General features: G+C 44.2%; 2 protein-coding genes and 1 long non-coding RNA gene across 4 annotated transcripts; 2 read left to right on the top strand and 1 right to left on the bottom strand.

The window, feature by feature from the left end:
* The first annotated feature begins 602 nt into the window (after positions 1–602).
* LOC103981703 (probable ribose-5-phosphate isomerase 2) lies at positions 603–9,230 on the top strand. Of its 2 annotated transcripts, none has more exons than XM_065103806.1 (2): positions 603–1,836; positions 2,578–9,230. In XM_065103806.1, exons 1-2 carry the CDS (start codon positions 959–961, stop codon positions 2,582–2,584), a joined length of 885 nt encoding a protein of 294 aa, XP_064959878.1. In that variant the 5' UTR covers positions 603–958; the 3' UTR covers positions 2,585–9,230. The 2 variants fall into 2 exon arrangements, with proteins under 2 accessions (XP_064959878.1, XP_009396719.3); XM_009398444.3 differs by having other exon boundaries at positions 644–1,836; positions 2,640–9,230.
* Positions 9,231–14,530: 5,300 nt separating this feature from the next.
* LOC135609958 (probable ribose-5-phosphate isomerase 2) lies at positions 14,531–15,773 on the bottom strand. The gene has a single exon (XM_065103804.1). The coding sequence runs from the start codon at positions 15,566–15,568 to the stop codon at positions 14,699–14,701; it is 870 nt and encodes a 289-aa protein (XP_064959876.1). The 5' UTR covers positions 15,569–15,773; the 3' UTR covers positions 14,531–14,698.
* Positions 15,774–19,880: 4,107 nt separating this feature from the next.
* On the top strand, positions 19,881–21,889 carry LOC135609959 (uncharacterized). The gene is made up of 2 exons (XR_010485996.1): positions 19,881–20,031; positions 20,167–21,889. It is a non-coding gene; the product is annotated as an uncharacterized LOC135609959 (long non-coding RNA).
* The last annotated feature ends 409 nt before the right edge of the window (positions 21,890–22,298 follow it).

Below are 22,298 nucleotides of genomic sequence, written 5' to 3' on the forward strand. Positions count from 1 at the left end.
CAATGGAGAGTAGGTATATTCTCCTTCCTTCCCTATGTTATCAAGATAATGACGAAGCAAGGAGAGAGAGAGAGAGAGTGAGAGAGAACTATTTATTACACAGTACTTGGAAACTCGGAAATGTTGCTGTGATGGCGGAGCATATGCGGAGAATCACACCAAATTATGACTCTTCCCAATGCCTAATGTGGCGGGAACTCCCATTTCTCGTTGTCCGAATAACTGTCTCTTCTTCCTCATGTCAAAACTATTGCGTTAGCCTTCCCTGACTACTCGCTTTTGTCTACCTGCCCTCCTCGTCGACGACCCAGGCAGTGCGTCTTGCAACTTCTGTCCAATAAAGAGACAGGTGGACCTCTGGGTCCGAAGACCAAGTGGGTCGCAGAAGTGTCACGTTCCCCGCTTTAGCCCCATTTTTGGTGGGGCCCGACTCGATCTCTGCCGTCTCCGCCACCATGCCCGGTGGTCGCACCGCGGCGGCTTATCGAGACCGTTGTTCTTCTATGAGAAAAGAGATCACAGCCGTTAATTCGATTCATGCCTCGGCCCGCCCGCTTGACGGGGTTCCGGAATTTGGAGATACTACTCTTCAGCAAGCATCGAACATAACCCACCAAAATTATTCCATCAGGAATACAAGTCGTGTCCACGAAGACCAAGCGTCGACTTTAAACATGGAGAGATTGCTTGTTCCTGTCGGGAAGTGATAGAGGATCCAGCCCCGACCTCTTTATATTCATCGCTCCTACGCGCCACTCGGCTTCGTCTTCCTCCACAAGCCCTAATCGAAGCCCTAATTTTTGAACAAATTATCCAAGAAAAGGAGAGATTTTTCTCAGCCCTTCCTTTTATTATATTGCGATACCAGTCGGGGAAAGAATTCTCGTGTTCTTCCCCCCTGGTCTATCTTATTGGACCAAAAGTCAGATCTTTTTGCTCCCTTGTCGAAGCCTATAAGATGCAGGCCGCTTGCACTCGAACTGTGGATGTAGCTATCCCCTTGCCTCACCTCCTCAAGCCCGACTTCGAGCCGCCCCCCTCGCCCTCGCCGTTGGCCACCATGGCGCCGTCCCAAGATGAGCTAAAGCGCGTGGCTGCCCACCGGGCTGTCGAGCTGGTAGAGTCCGGCATGGTCATCGGCCTGGGCACCGGCTCCACCGCCGCCCACGCCCTCGACCGCATCGGCGCCCTCATCCGCAGCGGCGCCCTCCGCGATGTCGTCGGCATCCCGACCTCGGAGTGGGCCGCCGCCCGCGCCGCCGCTGCCGGCATCCCTCTCTCCGATCTCGATGCCCACCCCGTGGTCGACCTATCCATCGACGGCGCCGACGAGGTCGACCCCGCCCTCAACCTCGTCAAGGGCCGGGGCGGCTCTCTCCTCCGGGAGAAGATGGTGGAGGGCACCAGCCGGCGCTTCGTGGTCATCGTCGACGACTCGAAGCTGGTTCCTCGCCTCGCGGCCAGCGGCCTCGCCGTCCCCGTGGAGATCATCCCCTTCGGCTGGGCCCTCACTCTCCGCCGACTACAGAGCTTGTTCGACGGCGTGCCGGGCTTCAATCTCAAGCTCAGGACCGGCTCCATCAACGCCAAAGCCACCACCTTTGACGAGAAGGGGTCGGACTCGGAGCCATTCGTGACTGACAACAAGAACTACATCGCGGATTTGTTCTTCGAGAATGGGATCCATGGCGACCTGAGAGTGATCAGCGATGCGATCCTGAGGATTACCGGAGTGGTGGAGCATGGGTTGTTCCTCGGATTGGCGTCGTCGGTGGTGGTGGCACACAAGGATGGGGTGGTGGTGGTGAAGGACAAGGAGGCGACATCGAATGGGATGTGAGAACAATTCTTTGTTAATCTGTGTTGTGTTGTGTTAATTATTATGCTCTTTTTTTTGGTATAAAGATAACCGACCAAGAAGATAAATTATTAAAAAATATTAATTAAATTAATTAATATTTAAAAGAATATGTCAATTAAGAATAAATTAATTTTTATTTTGAAAGAATGAACTCAAATTGTTTTGGGTAGAGAATAATATATAGAAATGGTAAATGCGAAGGGGATGTAACAAAGATGTTAGAGTCAAATGTTGATGAGAATTTAGGTGACGGATAGTGTGATATTATTTACTCATTTATTGTGCTACTAACTCAATAATTACTAATAATGGACGCTATAATTGTTGTGTTTCATCTAAGATGAATGTAAGAGATATTTAACTCCATTATAATACATCTGATGCTTTATTATTATTTATGTCTCGAATGATGCATTCATTATCTCTTGAATAAATATTATATTATATTATATGCGAAGGTATTTTTGTTCGTTTACGGTGTATTATGTTCCTTAATATTTATTTATCTTATGTGGGTGTTTTAGTTTTATCTCTTAAAGATTGATCATGTATCGAAGTTACAACATATTAGACTAAAGATTTCTTTATTTGTATTGTGAATATTAGCAACATGATAGTTGATGCTTCTTTATGTTGAGAGAAAGATCAAAATAACAAGTTTAATATTTATCCAATTTTTTTTATTATTATTACTCACTTGATCTATTCTTAAATAGAAAATAGTGTAGTCAACGGATAATAATTGAATTTTTCAATATTATCTTTTCGATGGATGAAGGATGATAGAGATTACGTTAGCCGAAGGATGATTACTACTGATTCCAAGACGCAAAGGTAACCATTCTACAATACTATTGATTGATTGTAATTTGAACCCTATTATTTTTTAATCATATAAGACTAAATTGTGATTAATGTCTTGATAAAGATTATTATTTGTTCAAAATGAGTTTGATATTGGTTACAATAATTTGCTTTTTAGTTCCGGAGGATACTGTAGATAGTTAATTCTAAATTTTTTTCTTTGTTTACTTGTGAGACTACGCCATCCATCCGATGTCAACAATAAAAAGAGGAAATGTTACGAGTATATGTAAATATAAAAATTATAATCATGTTATTATTATGTGAAAAAAATAATATAAGATAGTGTACCTTTCGATATAATTTAGAATAGTTTTCGATAGTCTACCAAATGTATAATCATTCAATCCAAATAAACTAATTTGTAGGAAAAACTAAACTCATAGAAATACGATAATAGTTCTATAATCTTTTTTCTATATATATAATCTTTAGAAAATCTTATGATCAAAGTGTTAGTGAACAAATGTGTCGTGGCTAATCAGTCAGCACGGCCTGATCCACGGGTCGATGTCGGGAGTCTTCTGTCGGTTGAGCTGGATGTCGAGGTTGACTGGGCCCTCGCGACAGGGTGTTGATCAGTGTTCCCTGGTGTGCCGATCCGAGCGTCGTGTATGTCGAGTTGCGTCTCTCCTTCTCCGGGGTGGTTGATAGCTCGTCTTCGTGAGGTGGTTGCACCCTCGGGAAGTAGTGCTGGTTGGCGTTGGTCGGGATCCGGGCTGATTGACTATTCTCCTTCGTGCACTGGATGGCGATTCCCGGGTGGTTGGTAGCTTGCCTTCATGAGGTGGTCGCATTTTCCTGCAAAAATGGCCCTCGACGAGGCCCATCCGACGAGTAAGTTAGTAACGAGAGGGATTGCTTTCCTTTTTCCCTTTTTGTTTTCTGCCTCTCCCCTGGCCAAAGGCCGGCCAGGGGTTTTATACTATGGCGCAAGGGTTAATGGTGCGTCGATTCGACGTCGCCGCTAAACCTCGAGGGATGGGACGACCCTTCTAACCGATCATCGTTCCGGGATGTGCAGAGCGACGTCAGACGGCACCGCCCCAAGCTCCCGGGACGGGACGTGTGGCGTAGGACTCTGACTTGGCATGCTGTGTCGGCTGTGACGTGTTCAGGCTGTCAAAATATACTATATCACAAAGCAGATAGTTTAGGATAAACAGGAAATTCACTCCCATCAAGATCATTCCTAATAAAAAAAATTTATTCTAACTTTATGTGAAAATTTTAATATACATGTCATAACCATATAAATATCTAAAAATAATAGATGTGACTTCTACTAAGATGACAATGTGTGATACAGTGCAATGAACATGCATGATTATAAGCTATGCGTGCTACTTGATTGCTTCTTGCACGTAAGATTTTTGAATTTTCTTAATTTAATTGAGGATTTTGCTTTGTGCATAGCTTAATAGAGGGAAAAGCATTGACCAAGTACAACGACATCCGGCAAAGATCGGGACGGCACCACCCGAGTACAGCATTGTCTCGCGAAGATCGAGACAGCGATGTCTCGCAAACATCGGAACAACACCAACCGAGTACAGCGCCGTCCCGTAGAGATCGAGACGACACCGACCAAGTACAGTGCCATCCTGTAAAGATCAGGATGGCACCACTCGAGTGCAGTGCCGTCTCATGAAGATCGGGACAGCGTCGACCAAGTACAACGCCCATTGGGTCGGCAACTATAAATATGACAAGTACGGTTGGTCCCCAAGCAGAGGGATAAAAACCAGTCACGGGGCCGACGAGAGGGGGATTGATTCTTGGCCCATTTTTCACCCAGTCATAATAAAATCTTCGGAGGGGTCGAAGTCGGGAGTCCCCTTCCCGACCCCGACCTGTGTACAGGGACAAATGATAGGGAGGAAGGCCCATGACGACGAACGTCGCCTTGTCGCCCGAGCGACGGTTGAGCCTGAGGCCAATGCCCATGCACAGTGTGCGAAGCCTCCAACACCCTCGCTCCGGCAGTCCCGAGCCTGACACACTATCATTCGACTCGGCATACTCCCTCTGGGCATAACTGTGATCAGTGAACCGACGTATGGATGAGGTTCAGCGAGAGTTTCATAAGTCCAAAGAGGAGCTTGGCGAGTCCTCTTTAGGAGGATCACCTATTACACCTGAAATTTAGGCCATGCCAATTCCTCCAAGCTTCCGTCTCCATGTTCTCGAAGCCTATGACGGTAGCTCCGACCCGACAGAACATGTCGCCACCTTTCGAGCCCAGATGGCCCTATACGACACTTTGGATGCCCTCATGTGTAGGGCATTCCCCACCTCGCTCTTAGGCCCAGCTTGAATGTGGTACAGTCGACTCAGACTGGCCTCGATCGCCTCCTTCGACTAGTTGGCCAAGGAGTTTGAGCTCAATTTCCTGGCCAGCGTGCGACCGAAGCCGTCCGCAGCTCTGCTCCTCGGTCTCAGCCAAAAGGACGACAAGCCCCTTTCTCATTTTGTGACTCCCTTTGCCACTGAAATTTGGGGGCTGCCCAATGCTCATCTCTCTTTGATAATGCATGCATTCTTAATGGGACTTCGGCCTTCCAGATTCTTCTGGTCGCTGGTCGAGCGGTTGCCGACGTCTATCCCTGAAATGCTTTAGTGTGCTAACCAATTCGTAGCCGCCGAAGCATTGATGGCCGGAAAGCGTGAGGAGCATAAGAGGCCGCGAGTAGAACCAACCCGAGAGCAAGCCCCGGCGTCGCCAAGAAGGAGGATCGACCGACCCAATGCACCACTCCCGAGGCCCCCACTCCCGCCTTTGAATTCCTCCGGGATGGAGATATTCTTGCATATCATGGAGAAGGGACTCTTGAAGGCCCCTAATCCGATGAAGGCACCACACGAGCTCAGAGACCGCTCGAAGTATTGCTGGTTTCATCGCAACTATGGACACGACATCGAGGAGTGTCGCGACTCGAAAAACCAGATCGAAGAACTCATACGCTGGGGGCACCTAGGTCACTACATTAGGAGGTTGTGTGAATTGTCGCCCCGTCCTTCGGGTCCAGTCAAAAAGTAAATTGATGTGATCAGCGGCGGTTTGGCATTAGGGGGAGATAACATGGCGAGGCGGAAGGCTTATGCCCGTGCAACCATTGAAAAACACCCGAGGCAACCCCAAGTGCCCGAGATCACCTTCTCGGCAAGAGAAACTGAGTACCCGGAGCATGACGATGTGCTAGTCATCTTGGCCAAGATCGCCAATGCTCGGGTTAAAAGGACCATGGTGGACACCAGGAGCTCTGTCGATGTCCTGTACTTCGACGCCTTCCGGAAACTCTGACCAAGGAAGACCTCGACCCAATTCAATCGGCACTTACTAGATTTACATGTGATTCCATTTCATCCCTCGGCACAATCGTCCTACCAGTCACCCTGGGTGAAGACCCACAGGTCAAGACGATCATGATAATCTTTATGGTGGTGGAACTCCCCTTGGCATACAACGTCATCCTGGGCCGACCAACCCTCAACACGCTCAGAGCGGTCATCTCCGCATACCACCGGGTGATAAAATTTTTGACCTGAGCAGGGGTCGAGGAAGCGAGGTGTGATCCTCAGGAATCCCGACAATGTTACCTAGCGACTATCACATTACTTAAGAAGCCGAGGCGCGAGCATCCCATCACCGACCCTCGAGACATCGTAAAGCCAACGCAATGCCCCGAACCGACCGAGCACACCCAAGAGGTCCTGCTATGTCATGACCGACAAAAATAGGGTCGTTAGGGTCAGGTCAGGGCTACCGAAGGAGGAAAGAGAGCAACTCATCAACCTACTAGTTGAAAATGCTAATGTCTTTGCCTGGTCACCAGCGGACATGCCCAAGATTAACCGAACGGTCGTACAACACCACTTGAACATCAGTCCCCAAGCGCGACCGGTGAAGTAGTGGCCCCGAAAGCTAGCACTCGACCGACAAAAGGCTGTAAATGACGAGATAGAATGACTCTTGGTGGCAGGATTCATCGTAGAAAGAAAATATTCTCGATGACTGTCGAATGTAGTTCTTGTTAAGAAACCTAATGGAAGTTGGAGAATGTATGTTGACTACACCGACCTCAATTAAGCATACCCGAAGGACCGCTATCCACTCCCGAGGATCAACCAGCTGATCGACACAACCTCAGGGCATGAGCTCCTCACATTCCTGAACACGTTCTCGGGGTACAACCAAATCAAGATGGCGCCGAAAGACCGGGAACATAAAGCTTTCATCACAAACTAAGGAGTTTACTTCTACACAGTTAGTCATGTCATTTTGTTGGAATTGATAAGTATTTTAAGATTTTTAAAATCAATTATTCTTAATCATAATACAAGGGCTCTTGTTTAAGGAAAAAAATCTTAAAAATTAAAACTTAATTTTTTTTATAAATATTTTATATATTTTTAATTTTTGATAGGAAAAAAAAATTATTAGAAATATTTTATATGTCCTACAATATTTCTATAATGTGAGAAAACAAACATGAATTTTTGGAGTCTACATAAGAGGTGTATTAAAGTTTGAGTGAGTTATAAATTGATTTCATATGATGATGAATATAAATTTTTTTAATAAATATAAGTAAGGCATGTCGAATCACTCACCTTTACAATCTTACCTTAATTAATGTACACAAATCATTATTCTTGTAAACAGAAATTATATGTTCAAGAGTTATCCTCATATGACTCCAAGCCTTCGGCAAAGCAGGTGATGCCAATCAATTTGGGCATGCAATTGTAAGCTTAGACATATACTAACATCAACAATTTCCAATGGTCATACCATATTAATGAATTATTTCGTTCATTACAATATAAATATTTTTTGTATCGCTAAACACTCGGATGACAAAAGACACTGTGGATGGAATATCCAACTGTGATATTAAAGAGTTCATGTACCTTTTTTTTTTTTCCTGAATATTTCCACTTGTGAAGATAATAATAATCACTCGTTCATCATTTTTTTCTAAGAAATACTTTATATTACTTTACTAAAAGTTTGCAAACAGATTTGCTGATTGTAAAATTCACATACACAATGAAAAAATCACATAAAAATCACGTGTATTGGTAAGTTTTAGAGGACAACAGATGCATCAACCAAATATTATGTCACCTCATCTCAGAGGTGAAACACTGTCACCTCTCTCTCAGACCCAACTCAGTTGATGAAGTATAGTTTTTCTAGACCATGAAACACTGCCGAGAAATTTTGGTCCCATCTCACCAACCTCAATAAATCATATTTTTAATGCTGCCGATTGTATTATAGAAGACATTTATCTTCACAGAGTCCATTCCAGATTCTATCATCGTTGTCGAAGGACAAGAGATGAAAGAAACAAGCAATTCCGGAACATCCTCTACTTCAAGATAAGCATGCAAGTGGAGGTCATAACTTCATCTGCTTGTCTTGTAGATTCCATCTGTATTTATCGGAACATTAAAACAATAGATCGAGGCTGCCATGATTATCCAATTAAAATACAAATGGTGGACCCATTCACAGTCGAAGCTTTAATAGAAGACGAAGGACACTGAAGATGATCTCAACTATGGAGGCTCCACCGAAAAAGCGTGCTATCAGGACATGTGAATGGGGTCAGACGCATCTATGCAACCCGCTTCCCAAGATGGCCTTTCAAGTTTGAGCCTGCTGTTATTAATATGGAGCGGTTTGTGGAGGAAGAAGAAGAAGAAGAGGAAGGGAGAGAAGGGGAGATGTGATGGGGACCCTTTGTTGCCCGCCTCATTCGATCGACATATGCTTTTCCTTCCCCTTGTGTCTCTTCATCTGCTCCTACATATTGAATACTCGAACGCTTGTTGTTCTCATATGTTGTGGATGCATGTGGATGTGCATGGATTCTGAGTGTGTTTCTTGTTTCTTTTGTGTTGCTGTTTTGTCTCAGTTTACGAGTAGTTCAGCTTAGAGATTAGGAGGGATTTTTTGGGTTGGAGGTGGAGCTCCTTGAATTCCAAAGGAGGGTCTTGGTTGGGTGGATTGAGCTGCTGGTTTATGGATTCCACCGCCGTATTCCATGTTTTCTTTGCTATGGCTGATGACAAAGATGGTGAATGTTTTGGGATAGGCTTGTGGTTTGCATAACTCAGGAGCTGGGTATTTGGATTGAAGGGAGCTCTACATCTGTTTACTCCAACTTTCTGTTCTTGTTTTTCATTTCTCTGTCTTGTTTTATAATCACTATCCTCTCTCTCTCTCTCTCTCTCTCTCTCTCTTTTAGTCTGTTGCTTTCTTAATTATTGCCAAGATTTTGATGAGGGTTTGCTTAGTTTGTGGCGACTTCTTGAGTGCTGATGGTGCCGAAGGACAGCTTTTCGATTCCCCAAGGGGGTTCTTCTATTCCTCTGGTCGACGCGAGTTTTGCTAGTGTGTGAGCTTAAGTGTCCTCTGTCCGAGGCACCCTTGTTATTACAAAGTCTTTAAAGCAATCGATAAGCCGTCGTACCTCGGCTAAATATTTGATCATGGTTGCGTCCCAAACTTTATAATTTTTGTTAACTTGGTCGATCATCAGTTGAGAGTCGGTGAAGATCTGAATATTCTTTACTTGTAGCTCCAAGGCTAAGTGGAGCCCGAATAGTAGGGCTTCGTACTCGGTCTCATTGTTGGTAGCTTTAAATTCAAGGTGTAGCGTATGCTTGAATAGTTGATCGCCCAACCCTTTGAAGACTAGACCGGCTCCACCTCGTTTGGCATTGGTCGACCTGTCAACATATAATGTCCATTGCTATTCCGCATCCTGGCTGGTGCCTTCTTGGTGGAGAGTTAATTCTGATACGAAATCAACAATTGATTGTGCTTTGATGGCAGTCCTCGGGACGTATTGAATGGCAAACTCTCGGAGCTCTATTGACCACTTCAGCATGTGCCCTAATACGTTGAATTTGAACATGACCTGGTGAAGTGGTTGGTTAGTCATCACTTTTATTGTATGGGCCTAGGAGTACAGGCGCAATTTCTAAGCTGCATGTACCAGAGCTAATGTCAGCTTCTCGATTGGTCAGTACCATTCTTCAGGTCCATTCAAGATATGGTTGGTGTAGTATACTGGGTGTTGTTCTTTTTCCTCATTTCGAACCAGGACGGAACTAACCACGTGTTCGGATGCAGCCAAGCAGATGCATAGGGGTTCGCCTAGGGCGACTGAGGAGAGCTAGGGTAATCGGGTGAGATGTTCTTTGAGCTTCCTGAATGCTTCTTCACATTCTGCTATCCATTGAAAATTTTTGGGATTCCTCGGGGCTCGGAATAAGGGTAGGCATCTGTATCCTAACCGAGGGAGGAATCGGGCGAGCGCAGTCAGCCTTCCTGTGAGGCATTGCATTTCTTTGGTCGACCGAGGAGGCAACATTTTCGTTATGGCTGGGATCTTTTTGGGGTTTGCATCTATCTCTCGCTGGTGAATAATGAAGCCGAGGAACTTGCCCGAGTTGACTTCGAAAACACATTTGGCAGGGTTGAGATGCAAGCTGAACCTCCTCAGTGTTTGGAATGTTTCTGATAGGTCTATCAGGTGAGTGCGAGCGAGCTTGCTTTGGATAATCATATTTCTCTCGATTTGGTATTTGAACATTTGGTTGACTGTCCTTTGGTGTGTCGCTCCAGCATTTTTCAACCCAAAGGGCATAACTTTGTAATAGTAGATTCCTTGGTCAGTGATGAAGGCTATGTGTTGTTGATCTTCAGGAGCCATCTTGATTTGGTTGTATCCCGAGAATACATCTATGAATGTGAGGAGCTGGTGTCCTGATGTTGCATCAACCAGTTGGTCTATTATGGGGAGCGGGTAACAATCCTTTGGACATGCTTGATTAAGATCGGTGTAGTCAACACATCCTCCAGTTTCCGTTAGTTTTCTTGACGAGGACTACATTGGACAGCCATTGGGGGTACTTTACCCCAGCTATGAACGCTGCTTCCAATAGAGGATTTATTTCATTGCTGATCACTCCTTATCGTTCGAGGGTATACCTCTGAGGCTTCTATTTCATTGGTCGCACATGGGGGGAGATATTCAAGTAGTGTTGTGCAAATTTTGGGTCAATGCTGAGCATCTCTCTTGACGACCAGGCGAAGATATTGACGTTTCTTGTTAGGAAGTTGATGAGTTGGACCCGTTTGCTTTCTGGTAGCTCAGACTCGACCTTGACCACTTGGTATGGCCGACTTTGGTGGATGGGAACTTCCAACGTCTGCTCGGTTGGCTCGGGGCGAAGCTATCGTTTGGGAGCCTCTCAGGGATCGGGAATGGGTGCCTCCGGTTTTACTTTCTTGGGTAGCGAGACTGCTGTCATATAGCATTATATAGATTCCCAAGGGTTGCTTCTGACTTCATCGATCTCGGCATGAGTTGGGAATTTTATCGCCCGATGGTAGGTGGAGATGACTACCCTTATCCTATTGAGGGTCGGTCGACCTAGCATGACATTGTATGCTGAGGGGATCCCGACCACCATGAAAGTGACCATTAGGGTCTTAGACCTCGGTTCTTCACCAATGGTGAGCGGTAAGGTAGTGGTGCCAAGGGGTGAGATGGAATCCCCGGTGAAGCTTGTGAGAGTGGAGGCCATGGGTGCGAGGTCTTTTTTAGTCAGGTCGAGCTTCCGAAAGGCGTCGAGGTACAACACGTCAACCGAGCATCCAGTATCAACCATTATCCTTTTGACGTAGGCGTTGGTGATTACAGCCGAGATCACCAAAGCATCATCGTGGTTGGGGTGCTCGGCTTCCGCCACCCCCCCCCCCGAAGGTGATCTCGGGCACATTTTGCTATCAGGGACATTTTTCCACGGTTGCTCGAGCATAGGCCTTCCGCACTGATGAGCTATTCCCTCTAGAAGCCGGGCCGCCGACGATGTCATCAATTTTTTTTTCAAAAAGGCCTCGGGGGTGCAGGGAAGATTCTCGTTGCCTCTTGACATAACGCCTGAGATGTCATCTGCAAATAAGCTCCTCGATTTGGTTTTTCAGGTCGTGGTAGTCTTCGGTCTCGTGATCGTAGTCACGGTGGAACCGACAATACTTGGAGCGATCCCTAAGTTCATGCGGAGTCTTCATCGGATTTGGTGCCCTTAGAAGCCCTATTTTCTCTGATTTAGAGGAAGATCTCAGTTCTGGATGTGCCTAGAGGGCGAGGGGGTGGCCTCGGGAGTAGAGGTTCGGGTCGGTCGAGCTTCCTCCTTGGCGGGCTCGCGAGTTGTCCTCAAGGTTGCTCCGTGCGAGACCTCTTGTGTTCCTCGCATTTCCCTACTACCAAGGCCTCGGCTACAATGTACTGGTTTGCATGTTTGAGCATTTTGAGGACTATTGTCGTCGGCCGCTCAACAAATGACCAGAAAAAATGAGATAGACACAACTCCGTCAAAAATGCTTGCATGATCAAGGAGGGGTGTGCGTCCATGACTCATCAGATTTCGGTGGTAAAAGGGGCGACAAATAGAGAGAGGGGCTCATCATCTTTTTGACCAGGCCGAGGAGCATGGCCACCGATGGCTTTGGACGCGCGCTGGCTAGGAAGTTGAGCTCGAACTCTCTTGCGAGCTAATCAAAAGATGAAATGGAGGCGGACCTGAGTCGGGTGTACCACATCCAAGCCGATCCTCGGAGTGTGGTTGGAAACGCTCGACACATCAGGGCGTCGGACATGCCATACAGGGCCATTTGGGCCCGAAAAGTAGCAACGTGTTCCGCAGGGTGGGAGCCGTCGTCATATGCTTCGAGTGTGGGGAGGCAGAAACTCAGAGGGATCGATTTGTCCTGAATTTCCGGGATGAAGGGGGATCCTACTACAGAGGGTTTCCCGAACTCTTCTTTGGACTTATAGAACTCCTTCTAGACCTTGTCCAGATGTCGGTTGACCGAGCGTAGCTGAGCTCGGAGAGAGTCCACTGAGTCGGATGACAAGGTGTCTGGCTCTGGGAGGCTTGGGGCGACACGTTGGGTACCCGAGTAACTGTGTTCCGGGGTCGGCCTTGGGTTTTTCGAACCTCCCTCGTGCGACATATTGGTGCCTTCTACTCGAGGTTGCTGAACGGCCAGGGATGGCGCTTGTGGTCCATGAGCGAGGGTCGATGGATCTCGCAACTGAAGCGGTGGTTGGAGCGGCGTCGGCTACTGCGTGAACTGGGGAATGAGGGGAATGATGGCCTGCATCATCCCTGCTAAGGTTTGGACTTGGTGCGCGAGGTTATGGAAGGCCTTAAGCGAAACGAGAGGTTGTCCTATGGCGGTTCCGGGAGGCATCAGCCCGGGATTGTTGGACAACCGTCAGTAGCGGCTCGGAGCTGTAGTAGTGGCATTCCCTTCCAGGCTCGGAGGGGGTGGAAATTGTCCCCCCAGCTCGAAGGTCGCGTGAGGCGGGAATGGCTTTTCTTCGAAACATTCTCCAAGGTGACTCTGTTGGGGGCATTCTTGCGACATCGGGACCTCCTTCCAGGGCCAAAAATGTTAGTGAACTTTATACCGTGACCAGGGAGTCAGTATGGCTTGGTTCGGCTCCGAATGTCCAAGGAGGCACCCACGAAGACTCTGGGCCGGTCGTCGAGTTGGGTTGAGCGGAGCGGGTCGTCGTTTGCTTCCTCGTCATCAGGCCCTGCACATAGGTCGAAGTCGAGGGGTTGTTTTCCTGACCCGACCTCTCCGAATGTCAAGTTAGTGGAGTTAGATCTCACTCAAAGTTCTCTTCCAAGTTCGGCTAGAAAAAGCCTCCCCTAGTGTAGCTAGATAGTTGGCTCTTATACTTGCGCACTAGAGTTGATCGTACAGGGTTTGTTTAATGACTGTCGACCCTTACAAGCAACTAGCTCATACCTTCTGTGCGGTCGATGTCTGTATCGGGACGGTTTTGTACTTGGCAGCGTCGTCTCGAGTTCCCAGGGTCGACTTCATATTTGGTGGCACCGTCCCGATATCCCGGGGTTGGCTTTGTATTTGGCGGCACCGTCCCGAGTTTTGAGGTTTAGCTTTGTACTTGGCGACACCGTCCCAAGTTCTCGGGGTCGGCTTTGTACTCGACTGGGGTTGTACTCGATGACCTCAACCCAATCATAGAAAGGAGGCTGAGCTGATGGGGCCTGGTTGGCCATGCTGTCGTGACACGTAGGCTAAAATATGCCCCATCACTTATCTAACTGAATCCTGTGAAGTAGCATGCATAGCTTATATTATGTATGTTCATTGCATTATATCACACATTGTCACAAGTTAAGTTATCTTAGTAGAAGTCACATATATTATTTTTCGATATTTGTATGTTTATTTACATATATATTAAAAAATTTATATAAAATTATAATAAATTTTTTTATTAAGAATAATCTTGATGGGAGTGAATCTCTTATTTATCCTAAACTATGATCTATAAATAGACAAGATTTTCCAAAGATTGAAGATTATATATATATATAAGAAAGATTATAGAATTATTTTCATCTCTCCTTAGTCAATATTTTATCAAAAAAAAAAGAGTCTAGTTTTCCTGTAAATTAATTTGTTTAAATCGAATGATTATACATTTATACATCAGAAGAAAAATATTCTAAATGATATCGAAAGTTACACTATCTTATAATAATTTGTTTTACATAATAATAACATGATTATAATTTTTATATTTACATATGCTTGCGGGATTTCCTCTTCTTATTATTGACATAGGATGGATGGTGTAGTATCACAAGTAAACAAAGAAAAAAAAAAAAAGAATTAACAGTATCCTTGGAAACTAAAAAGCAAGTTATTGCAACCAATATCAAACTCATTTCAGCTATTGAACAAATAATAATCTTTGACCAAGACAAAAATAATAGGGTTCGAATTAAATCGATAGTATTGTAGAATGGTTACCTTTGCGTCTTGGAATCAGTAGTAATCATCATTCGGCTAACATAACCTCTATCATCCATCGAAATCAAGAAAAGATAACATTGAAAATTTCAATTATTATCATTTGACTTCATCACCACCACCCCATCCTTCTGTGCCACCACCACCGACGACGCCAATCCGAGGAACAACCCATGCTCCACCACTCCGGTAATCCTCAGGATCGCATCGCTGATCACTCTCAGGTCGCCATGGATCCCATTCTCGAAGAACAAATCCGCGATGTAGTTCTTGTTGTCAGTCACGAATGGCTCCGAGTCCGACCCCTTCTCGTCAAAGGTGGTGGCTTTGGCGTTGATGGAGGCGGTCCTGAGCTTGAGATTGAAGCCCGGCACGCCGTCGAACAAGCTCTGTAGTCGGCGGAGAGTGAGGGCCCAGCCGAAGGGGATGATCTCCACCGGGACGGCGAGGCCGCTGCCCGCGAGGCGAGGAACCAGCTTCGAGTCGTCGACGATGACCACGAAGCGCCGGCTGGTGCCCTCCACCATCTTCTCCCGGAGGAGAGAGCCGCCCCGGCCCTTGACGAGGTTGAGGGCGGGGTCGACCTCGTCGGCGCCGTCGATGGATAGGTCGACCACGGGGTGGGCATCGAGATCGGAGAGAGGGATGCCGGCGGCGGAGGCGCGGGCGGCGGCCCACTCCGAGGTCGGGATGCCGACGACATCGCGGAGGGCGCCGCTGCGGATGAGGTCGCCGATGCGGTCGAGGGCGTGGGCGGCGGTGGAGCCGGTGCCCAGGCCGATGACCATGCCGGACTCTACCAGCTCGACAGCCCGGTGGGCAGCCACGCGCTTTAGCTCATCTTGGGACGGCGCCATGGTGGCCAACGGCGAGGGCGAGGGGGGCGGCTCCAAGTCGGGCTTGAGGAGGTGGGGCAAGGGGATAGCTACATCCACAGTTCGAGTGCAAGCGGCCTGCATCTTATAGGCTTCGACAAGGGAGCAAAAAGATCTGACTTTTGGTCCAATAAGATAGACCAGGGGGGAAGAACACGATAGTTCTTTCCCCGACTGGGATCGCAATATAATAAAAGGAAGGGCTGAGAAAAATCTCTCCTTTTCTTGGATAATTTGTTCAAAAATTAGGGCTTCGATTAGGGCTTGTGGAGGAAGACGAAGCCGAGTGGCGCGTAGGAGCGATGAATATAAAGAGGTCCGGGCTGGATCCTCTATCACTCCCCGACAGGAACAAGCAATCTCTCCTTGTTTAAAGTCGACGCTTGGTCTTCGTGGACACGACTTGTATTCCTGATGGAATAATTTTGGTGGGTTATGTTCGATGCGTGCTGAAGAGTAGTATCTCAAATTCCGGAACCCCGTCAAGCGGGCGGGCCGAGGCATGAATCGAATTAACGGCTGTGATCAGAACAACGGTCTCGATAAGCCGCCATGGTGGGACCACCGGGCATGGTGGCGGAGACGGCAGAGATCGAGTCGGGCCCCACCAAATATGGGGCTAAAGCGGGAAGCCTGACAGTTCTGCAACCCACTTGGTGTTGGTACCCAGAGGTCCACCTGTCATTTTATTGGACAGAAGTTGCAAGACGCACTGCCTGGGTCGTCGACGAGGAGGGCAGGTAAAACGTGAGTAGTCACGGAAGGCTAACGCAATAGTTTTGACATGAGGAAGAAGAGACAGTTATTCGGACAACGAGAAATGGGAGTTCCCGCCACATTAGGCATTGGGAAGAGCCATAATTTGGTGTGATTCTCCGCATATGCTCCGCCATCACAGCAACATTTCCGAGTTTCCAAGTACTGTGTAATAAATAGTTCTCTCTCTCTCTCTCTCTCTCTCCTTGCTTCGTCATTATCTTGATAACATAGGGAAGGAAGGAGAATATACCTACTCTCCATTGTCCATGTAGAAACATGGGTTTCAACATCTGGCCTAGTCCAAAAACAAGAAAAATCTATCTTGATATCAAGACACTTGCGATGAAAAAGACATGAGCTATCGTATCATATCATGTCACGAACACTTATCTTGTGTCAGTGGTGAGGAGGCCTGGTTCACGCCACCCATCAATTATTTATCTGAACTTGTATATTTGATATCAGCGAACCACTGAGACGACATAAGGAAGGCTGTGTTCATGCCATCCATCAATTACGCATCTAAAACTATTCATTTATCAGGAAAAATGGCTGAAAAAGAAAGTAGAACACTATTCATGGGACCTGAACGAAGATCATTACAACATGGCTGCTCTACAATTCTTTCTCTCTCCTTTTGTTTTTGGTTCACATCAAAATCTAAACTGTGGCTTCTTCATCCAAACAGTGGCAGTAGAGGATGAAGATGATAGTATGGTGGCTGCTTCTGACCTTGCTGAATCTAGTTATCGATCTCAGCATAAAGTAGCTATGACAAAAAACAAAGAGCATGTGAATGGTTCCTTGGCTCTTTAAAGATCCGACAAGCTCTTTTGTGGGAGTCTGAAGCTGGGGTTCAAGAGATTTAGGATAAAGGGATTGTAGGGTTGATGTTCTAATCAGGGTCTTTGAGAACCAGTGAACCTCAACACACATAGCAATCACAAAACTTTGGATCTTTAATTTCTTGGTCAACAGGTGATCCTACCTGTGTGACCTATGCAGTTTAGCTTGAGCTTGAAATCGATCCCTTCCTTTTGCTTTATAAACCATTCGATATGAGATCCAATATAAGTTCTTTTGTCTTGATTGTTCTTGGTATTTTACTATTGATGTCCACCAAAATTCAATTAACTTTTCTCATCTGTTTGCAACATGAACTGTTTTGGTTTGTCAAATGAATGGAAGAGCTGTTTGAATGTATCATTTGGGTGAATTGCTTTATATCTGATTGTTCATATTGACTATAATTATTTAACCTAATTAATAAGTCACCAGTTTGATTGTTTTAATCTCAATCAAGATTCAACTTAACATTTATTAAGAATAAAAATACAGCATATGTCTTTGTTCAACTAAATGGTGGGGTCTAATTAGATCAAAAGTAAGCAATTCAATAAACATCATCCAAAAAGTAATCTGAAACCCTATGGATGTGCTCATCAAACACATATAAATAAACCAAAAATTCTAATTAAATGTTTTTCTATGTATTGTGTGAAAAAGTAATTAATTGTTGACATAGCAAATCCCTATGCCAAATATCATGCCATGAATGAATTGTTAATCAATTTATAATAGATAATTAACAAATTCATGATAGTTCATTATACCTTTTTTTTTATTATTTTAGTGACTACCAAATGGTACATTATTTTTTTACTTTATGCAAGTATATTCATAAAGGACATTAAAATTCACACTATTGAGATAAAAATAAGATACTTAGGAAATACATGACTTACTTATCTTTTTAAAATTTTATATTAATGAAAAATCTTATGCACTAACTCAATTTTAGGCCCATATCCAATATTGGCCATACCCATATATGATATTTGGTAATCATATTTTGTTTTTAATTTGTTGGTTACTTATATCTCTATTTTATGAAATTTTGAGTAAATTTGTTTCAATAGGCTTACTATGTTTTAGCCAATGTTTTAATCAAGTCATATCAGTAGCTTTCATCCATAGTTCTTCACAGAAAAGCTAACTTGATGGTGGTGTTATATGACTTGACTCAAACCTAACCAAAAAATATTATTATTATTATTATCTGACAAATTAAAATATTGTATGCAATTTTCCCAATAATTATCTTATTTGTGGAAAAAAGACAAAGCAAGTTCTTACACAAACTAAAGTAAGCTTGCCCCAGTTTTGAAGCAACTAATAATCTAATACTATTATTTACAATGGTTGTTTTTCTTGAATTGGAGAAAACTCAAGTATCAATTTTGACCTCTTTTAGTTGGATGTCTCAAGAAATTTATTTATACCAAAACATGGGGAAAACACATGAATTAAATTCAAGTGCTCAACAATCAATACCAAAACAGGAAAATTCACTGAGCACAGCTGATAAGGATTCCTAATTGCTATATTTTATGTAAACAGTGGTGCCATGGGACCCTCAATTCTTCTATCTTGTGATGAAAACAAACTTGACATTGCCTTCTCCACCAAAGTCATGGTGAAGGGACACAGAGGCAACCAGAAGAGAACACACCCTTTTGCCTTTCAAGCTCACACATTTCTTTCACTCCATCAGATCATTGACCATTCACAGCCAAACAAATGCAGGGAAGATCTATCCCAAAGCCTAAAGTGGGTGAGTGAAAGGCCACCAAAGAGGTCAGTTAAGGGGAGCTTTCACAACCTTCTTCCCTCCAACCTACTTTAACTCTCATTTTAATATGTATCAGAAAGCAAAATTGTATATGTTTCAGGCTCATATAACTTTTCATCATGATGATTCTCAAAAGATGAAGTTTGGAGGTTATATTTTCAGTCATATTCTTCCAATCTTGAGTTTAAACATTTTATGTCATGTAAATATTTTTCAGAGATTTTATTGCATCAGGAACTTAAGATAAATAATAAAAATTAAATTATCAATGTTGACCAGTCATGCTAGTTATTATTTGATTACAAGAAAAAAATAATATAATATATGGCTTGGCTGTTAATATATCATATAATGTTAAACAGGACAATCATTTGATTTAATCAATAAAAATATTAAAATGTTGTCTTTTCTCTTTTCTTTTTTTGCCTTATTTTTACATGAATAAAAAGTAAGAATGGAGAGGGAGAGAAGAGAAATCTCTCATTTAATTACAGAAATATATCGTTTATAGGCAAAAATAATAATTCTTGATCATTAATTTATGGAAATGGAAATGATATCGATCGAAGATTTCAGATCTGAAAGAGAAAGAATCAACCAAAAATGACCCTAATTCACATCCTAAGCAACGCATCAGTTGCAATCAATTAACCAGTTCGATACCGAACCGGACCGGACTGCTGGACCGGCCGGAACCGACGAACAACATGGGTCCCGCGTTGACCGGTCGTCTGCTCCGAGTATCTAACGCTAGATTCGCTGCGCACTGGCGCACCAAAGTGTACTCACAGTAGTTCTATGCGACCGCATATCTGCCGTTCAAATATGGCATCGCGTCATCCGTGCCGTTCAATCTAAAAATAATCATCCAATACGATCTTAATGCGATCTATTACCATTTTTCCTTCTGTCCCGGTGCTGTCGCCATCAGTTGTCTTTACTTTTTCTTTCTTCCGTGTCTTCAGATTGCACTCATGGCACGCTTCCCGCTCTGTTTCCCACTTTAGGCTCAATTCCCAATACGTTCTGCTGCTGCGTGCATCCCACGTTTCTCTACTTATATACGGTCCGTATACATGTATACATGATATACGGAGAGAATGAACTCACGGCGAAACAGGAGGGCTGCGGAAGGTTGGATAGAAATGTAGTCTCTGTAAGAAGTATTCCTTGATATTTATCCATGGTTTTTGGCTTTGTGTAATCCACGACTGTATTATCATCTTCATGCATGACTGAATAGCTCCCCCAATAATTCATATGGCCAATACTAGTCAACCTCTATTTGCAGCTACCCCTGTCTTATCACCCACTTTGTTTGTTTACGGGCGGACATGGTAGAAAGATCGGAGGGAACACGAAAAAGCGTGCTATCAGGACATGTGAATGGGGTCAGACGCATCTATACAACCCGCTTCCCAAGATGGCCTTTCAAGATTTGAGCCTGCTGTTATTAATATGGAGCGGTTTGTGAAGGAAGAAGAAGAAGAAGAGGAGGAAGGGAGAGCAGGGGAGATGTGATGGGGACGCTTTGTTGCCCACCTCATTCGATCGACATACGATTTTCCTTCCCCTTGGTCTCTTCATCTGCTCGTACATATTGAATACTCGAACGCTTGGTGTTCTCATATGTTGTGGATGCATATGGATGTGCATGGATTCTGAGTGTGTTTCTTGTTTCTTTTGTGTTGCTGTTTTGTCTCAGATTACGAGTAGTTCAGCTTAGAGATTAGGAGGGATTTTTTGGGTTGGAGGTGGAGCTCCTTGAAGTCCAAAGGAGGGTCTTGGTTGGGTGGATTGAGCTGCTGGTTTATGGATTCCACTGCCCTATTCCATGTTTTCTTTGCTATAGTTGATGACAAAGATGGTGAATGTTTTGGGATAGGCTTGTGGTTTGCATAACTCAGGAGCTGCATCAACCCACCCTGACCTTTATTTGGATTGAAGGGAGCTCTACATCTGTTTACTCCAACTTTCTGTTCTTGTTTTCATTTCTCTGTCTTGTTTCAGAATCACAACCCTCTCTCTGTCTCTCTCTCTCTCTCTCTCTCTCTGCTGCTTTCTTGATTATTGCCCAGATTTTGATGAGGGTTTGCATCATATGAAGGGGTTTTCTGCCTACTTTATTTGGATCGTATTATTCTTTGGCAATATACTGGATATTATTACATCTTAAATAACAGCAGCAGTGTAAAATCTTTCTTTGTGTGTGTCTATCATAAGGATTTATTATACAGCTTTTGCAGGGTTCAATGCATGTTTTGGTGCAGATCAACTACAGCAATGACATCAGAATCACTCTGTAAAGTGATCTCAGGATCTACACATGCTCTCTTTCCAACTGCCCAACACTATGTTATCTGATGACATGATTCTTATCTTATTGTGTTTTCAGAGATTAATTAATCAGGTTCTGAAGAAAGATAATGAAGCAGGTCATGAATTGCTGCGCCAATGGAGTGCAAGTCGTTGGTCATCAACGATGTGGAGCTTCCATAGTTGAGATCATCTTCGGTGTCCCTTTGTCTTCTATTAAAGCTTCGACTGTGAATGGGTCCACCATTTGTATTTTAATTGGATAATCACGGCAGCCTCGATCTATTGTTTTAATGTTCCGATAAATACAGATGGAATCTACAAGACAAGCAGATGAAGTTATGCCCTCCACTTGCATGCTTATCTTGAAGTAGAGGATGTTCCGGAATTGCTTGTTGCTTTCATCTCTTGTCCTTGGACGACAATGATAGAATCTGAAATGGACTCTGTGAAGATAAAATGTCTTCTATAATACAATCGGCGGCATTAAAAATATGATTTATTGAGGTTGGTGAGATGGGACCAAAATTTCTCGGCAGTGTTTCATGGTCTAGAAAACTATACTTCATCAACTGAGTTGGGTCTGAGAGAGAGGTGACAGTGTTTCAGCTCTGAGATGAGGTGACATAATATTTGGTCGATGCATCTGTTGTCCTCTAAAACTTACCAATACACGTTATTTTTATGTGATTTTTTCATTGCGTATGTGAATTTTGCAATCAGCAAATCTGTTTGCAAACTTTTATTTAAGTAATATAAAGTATTTCTTAGAAAAAAAAGATGAACGAGCGATTATTATTATCTTCACAAGTGGTAATATTCAGAAAAAAAAGGGTACATGAACTCTTTAATATCACAGTTAGATATTACATCCACAATCTCTGTTGTCATCCGAGTGTTTAGCGATACAAAAAATATATGTATTGTAATGAACGAAATAATTCATTAATATGGCATGACCAATGGAAATTGTTGATGTTAGTATATGTCTAAGCTTACGATTGCATGCCAAAATTGATTGGCATCACCTGCTTTGCCGAACGCTTGGAGTCATATGAGGATAACTCTTCAACATAATTTCTGTTTGCAAGAATAATTATTTGTGTA

This window comes from Musa acuminata, chromosome BXJ2-4, assembly GCF_036884655.1.
Source record: "Musa acuminata AAA Group cultivar baxijiao chromosome BXJ2-4, Cavendish_Baxijiao_AAA, whole genome shotgun sequence".
In the NCBI taxonomy this organism is placed as follows: Eukaryota; Viridiplantae; Streptophyta; class Magnoliopsida; order Zingiberales; family Musaceae; genus Musa; species Musa acuminata.